At 38.3% G+C, this 13,116-nt stretch overlaps 1 protein-coding gene across 1 annotated transcript in view; it reads right to left on the minus strand.

Moving 5' to 3' along the window:
- Positions 1–13,116, minus strand: part of LOC102181098 (disintegrin and metalloproteinase domain-containing protein 5-like) — a 127,291-nt gene that overhangs the window by 70,496 nt on the left and 43,679 nt on the right. The window contains exons 12-13 of the mRNA XM_018041763.1: positions 5,451–5,587; positions 587–770 (exon numbers count right to left, since the gene is read on the minus strand). Coding sequence (XP_017897252.1) covers positions 587–770; positions 5,451–5,587 — 321 coding nt within the window. The remainder of the gene's footprint in view (positions 1–586; positions 771–5,450; positions 5,588–13,116) is intronic.

The following is a 13,116-nucleotide window of genomic DNA, read 5'->3' on the forward strand; positions in this document are numbered from 1 at the left end:
TAAATACATCCATACCCATATATAGCATGTATATATGTACATAATATAGTGTCAAAAGAACTCTTTTGTTATCTATCTATTGCTCTTCTATCACCTTTCATCTTTGCTTTGGTTTGATCTTAATTCTATGTTTATGTCTTCTACAAGTAATAGATTTCATTTTAAAATATTTTTAATTGGGATAACCTGTCAATACAAACATTTTTCTCCCTATAATAGCAAATAATATATTTTTTATTCCAGTGGTAACAGTCTCATCTTTAGATGTTCTTGACTGGTTTTGCTACTGCTTGTTGTTAAAGGCATATTTATTCACCTCCTTATACACTCTTTGTGGTCACTAATTATAGGATTAGAGCTGATGCACATACCAAAGAATATAAGAGGGCAATATTTGAAGACAAATATTAACTAAAAGATGTTTGCTCTCCACTTCAAAAATGGAAAAATGAGAAAATTTAAAGGCTCCCATCTTCCTCAAAGACTTTTTAAAAATATTCTTCTAAAAACTAAGATATTCTTTACCTTCTTTTCCACCTCTCATTCACAAGTATGGGAAATAAAATTTGAAAAAGTTTCCACTAACCCGTTCATTGCCACAATCACATTGTTCACCCGCTTCCAATATTCCATTGCCACACACCCTCCTCTGTTTGTAAACTGGCTCATCAGGAAGGATTTTATGAAGACATTCAATGCCAGAATATGCAGCAAAATATTTAAAGTCATCCAAGCTACAGGTGCTAAAATCCTTTACACCCCCAGATTGTCTAAAATATAAAAACATCAATATGACAAAAATTATTGCTATATATACACATTTCTCCCAATATATGATGCTTTGAAGAGAGATTTAGAAAGCAATATTCTCATGGAAAATAATAATCACATATAAAATAATATAAAAGCATTTTTAAATTGCTAAGATATCTAACACAGTTTTAAAATTTCGCCAAGAAAATTCTTATAATAAAAAAAAGTCTTTGGCCATTCATCCTGTTTTAAAGAATAACAATTATTTACCTGTCCAATGATCCTTATCAAACATTTAAACACAGAAATCAATATTCTTTATTTAACTTCTAGTGTCAAACAACTGCAGTTAAAATTTTTGGCCTCAATATACTTTATTTATTTATCATTTTTGTATTTTTTATGTAAATGCCAGTATGGACATGTCTGTATTACCTTCAAGAGCATATTCTTTGAGGGCTCTCGCTCTCTGTAATCAAGCATTTTTCAAATAAGAATCTGTTGCTTAATTTATGCCATGGGGGGGACAGTAGGGATATGTCCTGACACAGTGAGAAAGTTGTTACAAGTAGTTTGCTAATATCTTCGCATCCAACTAAAACCAGAAAGAATGTGGTTTAAAAGTAAAGACTATGCCCTAGACAAGTATTTGACAAACGTTTCTGTGAAAGGCCACATAGTAAATATAGGCTTATGTGACATATGCTCTGTTGCAGCTACTCAACCTGCCACTGCAATGCAAAAGCAGCCATAAACAACATGTGAAACAAGAAGCCTAAAAAATTTATTTACAAAACAGTCAGGCAGCAAAATGTGGCCTATGATTCGTTGTTGGTTAACCTCGGCCCTATGCTAAAATCTACTCTCCATCAATTCTAACAGTTAGAGCCTAAACTCAAGCCTTGACAAGATCTCCAGACAAAACAAGTTTGAAAGTTCAGCTCTGACATTTTAGAGGGATTTGGGAATACCTTGAGTTATCTATAGACTCATGTAAATGAGTCATAAAATCAAGTACATAAGAGTTAAAATGGTTACCCAATAATTGAATTGCTTAGTAGGTAAAGAATCAATGGTTTTCCAGAGGAAGGTATGACAACCTAGGCTTTCTATTGTACTATCAACAATATCCAATACGCTATTACTAATAATAATCATACAAAGAAATAAGAAAATGTAATACATAGTCAATTTTTAAAAAGCAGTCAATAATAAGCAACACTGAGATGGCCCAGGTGTTAGATCTGACACAGAAATACTAGAAAGGAGCCATTACAAATATATTCAAATAATTAAAAGAAAAAAATGTTTACATAATTGAGAGTAATTTTAACTTTATAGCGTGAACACTCAAAAGAGAGTACACATCATGCAATTTACATAATATTCTAGAGCCAGTAAAGCTAACTGCATTGATAGAAATCAGATCAGCAGTTGCCTGGAGGAGGGTAGAAGGTAAAAGGACAGCCAAGGTGGCTCAGATGGTAAAGAAGTTGCCTGCAATGTGAGAGACTGGAGTTTGATCCCTCGGTTGGGAAGATCCCCTGGAGGAGGACATGGCACCCACTCCAGTACTCTTTCCTGGAGAATCCCCATAGACAGAGGAGCCTGGTGGGCTACAGTCCATGGGGTCGCAAAGATCGGACACAACTGAGCAACTAAGCACAGCAAAGTTCACAAAATAAATTTCCATGCAGATGGAAATGTGGCATAGCCTGATTAACACTGTGATTCAGAGATTTATTTATTTATATTCACCAAAAGTCATAATTATTATGCCATGTACCTGAAACTAACATAATGTGATAAATAATCTATATTTCAAATTTTAAAAATCTCAAAAGTTTTCATAAGAATTGGAAATCTGACCAAAAAATGTTTAAGAAAATGCAAAGGACCACAATTCTGGAAAGACAAAAAACTTGGGGACTTAAGCTACCTGATTTTAAAAATTGAATATAAAGCTACAGTAATAAACATAGAAAGTTTTTCTATAAGGATAACCATACAGATTAATGACATAAAATAGAGAGTCCAATAAAAATTCACACATTTAAGGTAAATTGGTTTTTTACAAAGTCACCAAGGCAATTAAGTGGACGAAAGGAAGGTCTTTTCAACAAGTGCTACTGGAATGACTGGAAATCGATAGAGCAAAAATTAAAGTAAAGTTAAACACATACACAATAATCAACTTGAAATGTATTACAAAACTGAATAAAAAATTATAAAACCACAATGCATAAAGAAAAAATTGACTAACTGTATTTCACCAAAATTAAAAACTTTATCTTAAAAATGGTACCCTAAGAATAATAGCAAATGAAGCAACTGACAAACAACTAATATCAAAAATATACAAGCAACTCCTACAGCTCAATTCCAAAAAAATAAACTACCCAATCAAAAAATAGGCCAAATAACTAGACAGACATTTCTCCAAAGAAGACATACAGATGGCTAACAAACACATGAAAAGATGCTCAACATCACTCATTATCAGAGAAATGCAAATCAAAACCACAATGAGGTACCATCTCATGCCAGTCAGAATGGCTGCAATCCAAAAGTCTACAAGCAATAAATGCTGGAGAGGGTGTGGAGAAAAGGGAACCCTCTTACACTGTTAGTGGGAATGCAAACTAGTACAGCCACTAGGGAGAAGAGTGTGGAGATTCCTTAAAAAACTGGAAATAGAACTGCCTTATGACCCAGCATTCCCACTGCTAGGCATACACACCAAGGAAACCAGAATTGAAAGAGACACATGTACCCCAATGTTCATCGCAGCACTGTTTATAATAGCCAGGACATGGAAGCAACCTAGATGTCCATCAGCAGATGAATGGATAAGAAAGCTGTGGTACATATACACAATGGAGTATTACTCAGCCGTTAAAAAGAATTCATTTGAATCAGTTCTGATGAGATGGATGAAACTGGAGCCAATTATACAGAGTGAAGTAAGCCAGAAAGAAAAACACCAATACAGTATACTAACACATATATATGGAATTTAGAAAGATGGCAATGACGACCCTGTATGCAAGACAGCAAAAAAGACACAGATGTGTATAACGGACTTTTGGACTCAGAGGGAGAGGGAGAGGGTGGGATGATTTGGGAGAATGGCATTCTAACATGTATACTATCATGTAAGAATTGAATCGCCAGTCTATGTCTGACGCAGGATACAGCATGCTTGGGGCTGGTGCATGGGCATAACCCAGAGAGATGTTATGGGGAGGGAGGTGGGAGGGGGGTTCATGTTTGGGAACGCATGTAAGAATTAAAGATTTTAAAATTTAAAAAATAAAAATATAAAAATTTTAAAAAAAATACATTTGAATCAGTTCTAATGAGGTGGATGTAACTGGAGCCGATTATACAGAGTGAAGTAAGCCAGAAAGAAAAACACCAATACAGTATACTAACGCATATATATGGAATTTTAAAAGATGGTAATGATAACCCTGTATGTGAGAGAACAAAAGAGATACAGATGTATAGAACAGTCTTTTGGACTCTGTGGGAGAGGGAGAGGGTGGGATGATTTGGGAGAATGGCACTGAAACATGTATAATATCATATAAGAAATGAATCGCCAGTCCAGGTTCAATACAGGATACAGGATGCTTAGGGCTGGTGCACTGGGATGAAGCAGAGGGATAGTATGGGGAGGGATGTGAGAGGGGGGTTCAGGATGGGGAACATGTGTACACCCGTGGCAGATTCATGTTGATATATGGCAAAACCAATGCAATATTGTAATTAGCCTCCAATTAAAATAAAATTTAAAAAATTTTTAAATGGTACCCTAAGGATAAAATACTAAAAAATCATTTATCTGGCAAAGAACTAATAGCTAGAACATAGAAAATCTAATTTTTTTAATGGACAGATATTGAAATAGGCTCTTCAAATAAGATATAAAGCAAAAAGCTATAAAGCATGAAAATATGTTCAACATCATTAGCTTCCTCGAAAATTCAGATTAAAATTACTATGAGGTAACTTTACAACCCCAAAATAATTCATATTAAACAAACTGAGCATAACAAGTCTTGGCAGTGATGTGGCTCAACCAGGAGTGGCTACATGATTTGCAGGAACCAATGCAAAATGGAAATGCAGGACCCTTTAAATGATACTCATTTTTTTTAAAAAAAAAAAAAAGCTTTTTTAAAATATAAATTTATTTATTTTAATTGGAGGTTATTTTGGTTTCCCTTTTTCGGCAGTCTCTCTCAGTGGGGCATAGTTATTTATTTGCAACTTAATGTCTTTCTAAAATTAAAAAATAAATTGTTCACATGAATTGCACTATCCGTCCTTACATTGTATAATGCAAATATTAAAGCATTTGATTTCACACAGAATCACTGAAATCACACAATTCACACGTCGTGCCCCAGAGGGTACCTTCAATCTAGCCAGCAGATGAAAACTGAAGTCAGATTCTGGAAGACAGGAAGGAGGAAGAGAAATGTCCTGAGGCATAGAGAGGTGTGGGGATTTGGGACTATTTTGGTGTATGTTCCATCTGAACTTGAAAAGGATGTGTATCCTAAAGTTGGGTATAGTTCTCTATGACTATCAATTAACTCAGTTTGATTAATAGAAACATAAAGTTCCTAACCACCACCCCCCACAAAAATTTAAGTACAGTGTGTATTTAATAAAGAAAATTGTCTTACAAAGCTTCTGGTGACATTGTGCAAACATCCCCTGAACAATGGCAGATCTCAGTATTATCATAATTCACTCCCACATTAAGGCCAAGCAGCTGCACGATACTGACAGCATATGACTCCAACGATAAACCCTCTACATACTAAATATAAGGGAAATAAAAGAAAATTAGTTAGCTAAGGATCATATTCAGTTATAAAAAATTATATACTTAATCAAAAATTAGTATATAAAAAACATTCATAAAATGCAGCCAAGATACTTATGCCGGTACATCTGTAGTAGAGTTATACAAGTATTATTAAACATGAATGGATGAGTAACACAACACTTTAATTTCAAGATACTATTAACTGACAATACCGCCTGTCTTAGCAAATAAAATAGGGCTTAATCATCATAAGGCATTACTTCTTTGAATTATTTTAAACAAAACGCTTTTATAATCTTTTAACAATCAATCCTACATTCTCTTTATAGTAAACAGTCTCTAAAATAGGTCCCAATGATATTTATGTCCCTGTGTATTCCCATTCCAGTGACTGTGGGCTGGACTTCCTGACGATTCTAATTAATTTGATATAGCAGAAGTGACAGGTCATCATTTTCAGTCATTCAGTCAGTCAGTTCAGTCGCTCAGTCGTGTCCAACTCTTTGCGACCCCACGGACTGCAGCACGCCAGGCCTCCCTATCCATCACCAACTCCCGGAGCTTACTCAAACTCATGTCCATTGAGTCAGTGGTGTCATCCAACCATCTCATCTTCTGTCACCCCCTTCTCCTCCTGTCTTCAATCTTTCCCAGCATCAGGGTCTTTACCAATGAGTCAGTTCTTCGCATCAGGTGACCAAAGTATTGGGGTTTCAGCTTCAACATCAGTCCTTCCAGTGAATATTCAGGACTGATTTCCTTTAGGATGGATTGGTTGGATCTCCTTGCAACCCAAGGGACTCTCAAGAGTCTTCTCCAACACTACAGTTCAAAAGCATCAATTCTTTGGTGCTCAGCTTTCTTTGCAGTCCAACTCTCATATCCATACACGACTACTCAAAAAAAACCATAGCTTTGACTAGACATACCTTTGTTGGCAAAGTAATATCTTTTTAATATCTTGTCTAGGTTGGTCATAGCTTTTCTTCCAAGGAGCAAGCATCTTTTAATTTCATGGCTGTAGTCACCATCTGCAGTGATTTTGGAGCTCAAGGAAACAAAGTCTGTCACTGTTTCCATTGTTTCCCCATATCTTTCCTCATGAAGTGATGGGACCAGATGCCATAATTTTAGTTTTCTGAATGTTGAGCTTTAAGGCAACTTTTTCACTCTCCTTTTCCACTTTCATCAAGAGGCTTTTTAGTTCCTCTTCACTTTCTGCCATAAGGGTGGTGTCATCTGCATATCTGAGGTTACTGATATTCCTCCCAGCAATCTTGATTCCAGCTTGTGCTTCATCCAGCCTGGCATTTCACATGATGTAGTCTGCATATAAGTTAAATAAGCAGGGTGACAATATACAGCCTTGATGTACTCCTTTCCCTATTTCAAACCAGTCTGTTATTCCATGTCCAGTCCTAACTGTTGCTTCTTGACCTGCATACATATTTCTCAGGAGATAGGTAAGGTGGTCTGGTATTCCCGTCACTTTCAGAATTTTCCACAGTTTATTGTGATCCACACAGTCAAAGGCTTTGGCATAGTCAATAAAGCAGAAGTCATAAGTAGTCAACAAATCATTTCCAAGAAAAGTAATATAAAAAAAGTGACTTCTTGGATCATATGTCTTTTTCGCTCATTCATCCTGGGGGAAGACAGCTATTATATCATGAAGCAGGCCTGTAGAGAGGCCCTCAGAAGCGAGCTGGGAAATATTTTCTGAGGTCTTCCAACAGCCACATGATAGCAAATTCCCTCTGTGTTGAACCTTAGAGTATCACAACTAGCATCTTAATTTCACCCACTAAACTATTTCTAGATTCCTGATCCACAGAACAGTGTTGTTTCCATGTGATACAGTTTGGTACAACCAGTTACATAATAATAGGAATAGATAACTAATTAGTAATCTATAGTGACAGATAACTAAAACATCCTCAGTAGGCATGGTTGTTTTCTTTAGGGCCATTCCCAATATCTGTATAGATGTTTGCAGCAGCTTTATTCATAACTTCCAAGACTTGTAAGCATTCCTGATGTCCTTTAGTAAGTGAATAGATAAACTGGGGCGTGTTTCAGACAATGGAATATTATTCAGCCCTAAAAAGAAATGAGTTGCAAGGTCATGAAAAGACAAGGAAGAAATTTAAGTGCATAATCCTAAATGAAAAAAGCCAACCTGCAAAGACATATACTGTATGATTCCAACTATATGACATTCTGGGGGGAAAAATAAAAGATGAAAGCTAGTGGAGGTGATGGCATTCCAGTCGAGCCATTTCAAATCCTGAAAGATGATGCTGTCAAAGTGCTGCACTCAATACACCAGCAAATTTGGAAAACTCAGCAGTGGCCGCAGGACTGGAAAAGGTCAGTTTTCATTCCAATCCCAAAGAAAGGCAATGCCAAAGAATGCTCAGACTACCACAAAATTGCACTCATCACACATGCTAGTAAAGTAATGCTCAAAATTCTCCAAGCCAGGCTTCAGCAATACGTGAACCGTCAACTTCCTGATGTTCAAGCTGGTTTTAGAAAAGGCAGAGGAACAAGAGATCAAATTGCCAACATCCGCTGAATCATGGAAAAAGCAAGAGAGTTCCAGAAAAACATCTATTTCTGCTTTCTTGACTATGCCAAAGCCTTTGACTGTGTGGATCACAATCAACTGTGGAAGATTCTGAGAGAGATGGGAATACCAGACCACCTGACCTGTCTCTTCAGAAATCTGTATGCAGGTCAGGAAGCAACAGTTAGAACTGGACATGGAACAACAGACTGGTTCCAAATAGGAAAAGGAGTACGTCAAGGCTGCATGTGACAACCCTGCTTATTTAACTTATTTGCAGAGTACATCATGAGAAACGCTGGGCTGGAAGAAGCACAAGCTGGAATCAAGATTGCTGGGAGAAATATCAATAACCTCAGATATGCAGATGACACCACCCTTATGGCAGAAAGTGAAGAGGAGCTAAAAAGCCTCTTGCTGAAAGTGAAAGAGGAGATTGAAGAAGTTGGCTTAAAGCTCAACATTCAGAAAACGAAGATCATGGCATCTGGTCCCATCACTTCATGGCAAATAGATGGGGAAACAGTGGAAACAGTGTCAGACTTTATTTTGGGGGGGCTCCAAAATCACTGCAGATGGTGACTGCAGCCATGAAATTAACAGAATACTCCTTGGAAGGAAAGTTATGACCAACCTCGATAGCATATTCAAAAGCAGAGACATTACTTTGCTGACTATGGTCCGTCTAGTCAAGGCTATGGTTTTTCCAGTAGTCATGTATCGATGTGAGAGTTGGACTGTGAAGAAGGCTGAGCACCAAAGAATTGATGCTTTTGAACTGTGGTGTTGGAGAAGACTCTTGAGAGTCCCTTGGACTGCAAGGAGATCCAGCCAGTCCATTCTGAAGGAGATCAGCCCCGGGATTTCTTTGGAAGGACTGATGCTAAAGCTGAAACTCCAATACTTTGGCCACCTCATGCGAAGAGTTGACTCATTGGAAAAGACTTTGATGCTGGGAGGGATTGGGGGCAGGAGGAGAAGGGAACGACCGAGGATGAGATGGCTGGGTGGCATCACTGACTCGGTTGATGTGAATCCGAGTGAACTCCGGGAGTTGGTGATGGACAGGGAGGCCTGGCGTGCTGCGATTCGTGGGGTCACAAAGAGTTGGACATGACTGAATGACTGAACTGAACTGATGGTCGCATGTGAGGAGGGGAGAAATTAACTGGCAGAGCATAGAGGATTTTTAAGGCAGTGAAAATACTGTGCATGATACCACAATGATGGATACATGTCATTATTTGACCAAATCCATAGAATGTAGAACGGGATTGAACCCCAAGGCAGAAAAACAAATATATATATATGGCTGATTTTAATGGGTCAGTGTATGTTTACCAATTGTGAGAAGTATACCACCCTGGTGAGTGATGCTGATACCAAAGAAGGCTGTGCATGTGCAGGTGAAAGGAATACATGGACTTCCATCTCAACGGTGCTGTGAACCTAAAACTGCTCTAAAAATAGTATTTGGGTTCTTGATGCATCAAGAGCAAGGTGACATTGTGAGGGAATGGCAAGAACAGTTTAGAGGAAAAGATGTACATGTCCATCCCAAACTCCCTAACTATCCCTTCCTCTCACCCTTCCCCCCAACTCTGTTACCAAAAATTCATTCTCTAAGCCTGTGAGTCTTTTTCTGTTTCGTAAATAAGTTCACTTGTTCATTTCTTTTTAGATTCTCCGTATAAGGGATGCCATGGGATATTTCTCTTTCTCTTATTTCACTCAGTATGACACTCTCGAGGTCCCCAGGTTTTTTGTTTTGTTTTGTTTTTTTGGCTCCCAGGTTTTGATCAAGAGCAGTTCTTAGGACAAAACAGAAGCCCTTGACAGGACACATTTTATTCTTCCTAGTTACAGACATCATTAATGGTAAGAAAAGGGAAAAAAAAAATACTAACTAAGGAACAGACTTTATTTCTCAGAAGACATAATGCTGATCTCTTGGAAAAGGCATTCTACTAAACTTTCATGTCTGCATAGGGTCCAGATCAGTAGTTTAATTGAGAGACATAATGGTTTCTTCAAACAATTCTTTTTCAAACTGTGGTCCAACAAATTAACCCCTAAATGCGTATCTATATTGCTCAAGCTCTTAATCTCTCTTAATTCAAGGATCCTTGTCTGACTCACACCACACAAACTTTAAAACATTTTTCCATTTCCCGTCTCTGTGTTTAAAGGGGGTTATGTCTCGTCTTCATGTATATAAAGACTCACTGGTAAGTCCCTTTAATTATGTCTCCCCTACTGCTGGAAATTTTTTATCGTGCCCCAACCCATAAGGGTTTGAGACCAGATTCAGATACATATTCTTCTGAGTTCTATTAACCACAGATTTCCTCATGGTCTAAGCAGTTGCTAATCTGATATGAGATCCATTTGAGGCTAAAGTTTCATTACCACAAAAACAAACAAATGAAAAACAAAAGCCTCTCAAGTGCAGCTATACAACATTCTGTTGACTGTTCGTCTCATTACTGTTGGTCTCAATATTTTGGAGGCCCAAATCTTTCAAGTAAGCCATTTTTCCAACCAGACATGGCAAATGCTGAGGCCCACATGCCTTCAAGTTTGGCTAATACAAACCTTACAAACCAAAGACTTCGCCAGCTGGCCTCTCATCAATCAAACCAACAACTGAGGAAAAAGGCCCATCCTGACTGGCCAAATTAGGGTGCCTGCCTTCAGCATGATTATGGAGCCCTAAACACAGGTATAAATATTTCAAATGGCAAAGAACCTGACTTTCTCTTAACAACATAAACCAAAATCAGGTCCTATAATTTAAAACGTATTTATAACAGAACTCTTGCCATCATCTAATAGGGCAAAACCTCAGACTGTTGAACACTTTTAGATCAAGCCACACATAACAGGCTGTGCCAGTCAGGCTCTGCAGAGATGCCAACGTCACTTTTGCTTGCTGTATATCCACAAGCCCCTTGAGTTAGCAGATATCTATAAGTCAGAGTCACAGGCCCAACGTTGCCTTCAAATGACACAAGGCCTTTAGCATCATTTTAATACCACAGAGCCACGAAAATAAAACGTGCATTAACTCAAGTCAGTATCACCTTTAAAAGGATATCCTAGTTCTATACCCCCAAACAACACTGGCTGGTCCAGGATCTCACTGCTAGAGATGGTGTCACCTCAAATAATATCACTCCAGCCTAAGACCTGCCTGTTGGAGATGATTCTGCAACCTGCACGGAGACCACTTCTCCTCAAACACTAAAATTACCACCCCAGGCATGCCCAGGGACTGCAGCTCCCAAGGTAAAAATGGCACACAGGTCATGTAATGGTTTTCTTACTTTGATATTAGGGACTCTATTGCATTTCCTGAACTTGCTCTCTTTATAGCCCATGACAAGGGTATACTTATCTGTTTTCTATCAAAGTATATATCCCTACACTCCATGTCTAAATGAAAATCTGTGCTGTTCTAAACACTGGTGGAGGTTATTGCTTTCCCTAGTGAACGCCCTTGACCCTAGGAAGAGGGCCACTCACTCCCCAGTGCCTTCTCCTACTGCTTTCTATAGTTTTCCACCACTGTACAACCTCCCACCCTACATCCCTGATCATGACCACCACCACCACCACTTCCCTTTGAATACATACAAAACCCATGAATCTTCAAATGTGCTTTACCAAACCAATCTACTGACGCTTTCCGACAACATAAATTGCCTGACTGACTTGCCACCTTTACTCCCCAAATACAGCAAGATATTATTGTCCAAAAAACACATATAATTTTTAATACAATTTATAACTGCACAAACACTGCTACAGCCTCTAGAAATTTCAGATATATTTCTTTTGCTAACATCATACAAATGGGAAATTTAGTTACAGGTTGGCTTATAAGAAATCCTTATACTTTTACTTGGGTTTCTCCTTTTAACTCTCAGGGTAAAATGTTTCCTATACTGATGAGCAAAACTTATGCCCTAAGCTCTAAAAGTCTCTTCTTCTGTTATGTCAAAAGTTTGATAATATTTCAAAGCACAAAAGGACTAGGTTTATTAGTATCACATTTTCTGTATTCTGATGCTTTCATATTACCAACTTGGAGGTCTGCCACTCTTAAGAGCTCTCCAATTGCTTCACAGAGTAGACAGTTCGATTCAGCTCAGTTCAGTCGCTCAGTCATGTCCAACTCTTTGCAACCCTATGAATAGAAGCACACCAGGCCTCCCCGTCCATCACCAACTCCCGGATTTCACTCAGACTCACGTCCATAGAGTCAGTAATAACATACAGCGATCTCATCCTCTGTCGTCCCCTTCTCCTTCTATGTCCAATCCCTCCCAGCATCAGAGTCTTTTCCAATGAGTCAACTCTTCGCATGAGGTGGCCAAAGTATTGGAGTTTCAGCTTTAGCATCATTCCTTCAAAGAAATCCCAGGGCTGATCTCCTTCAGAATGGACTGGCTGGATCTCCTTGCAGTCCAAGGGACTCTCAAGAGTTTTCTCCAACACCAAAGTTCTTCGGCGCTCAGCCTTCTTCACAGTTCAGCTCTCACATCCATACATCACCACAGGAAAAACCATAGCCTTGACTAGACGGACCTTAGTCGGCAAAGTAATGTCTGCTTTTGAATATGCTAACTAGGTTGGTCATAACTTTTCTTCCAAGGAGTCAGCGTCCTTTAATTTCATGGCAGCAGTCACCATCTGCAGTGATTTGGGAGCCCAAAAAAATAAAGTCTGACACTGTTTCCACTGTTTCCCCGTCTATTTCCAATGAAGTGATGGGACCGCATGCCATGATCTTCGTTTTCTGAATGTTGAGCTTTAAGTCAACTATTTCACTCTCCTCTTTCACTTTCATCAAGAGGCTTCTTAGATTCTCTTCACTTTCTGCCATAAGGGTGGTGTCATCTGCATATCTGAGGTTATTGATATTTCTCCAGGCAATCTTCATTCCAGC

Source organism: Capra hircus, chromosome 27 (genome assembly GCF_001704415.2).
Source record: "Capra hircus breed San Clemente chromosome 27, ASM170441v1, whole genome shotgun sequence".
NCBI classification, from domain to species: domain Eukaryota; kingdom Metazoa; phylum Chordata; class Mammalia; order Artiodactyla; family Bovidae; genus Capra; species Capra hircus.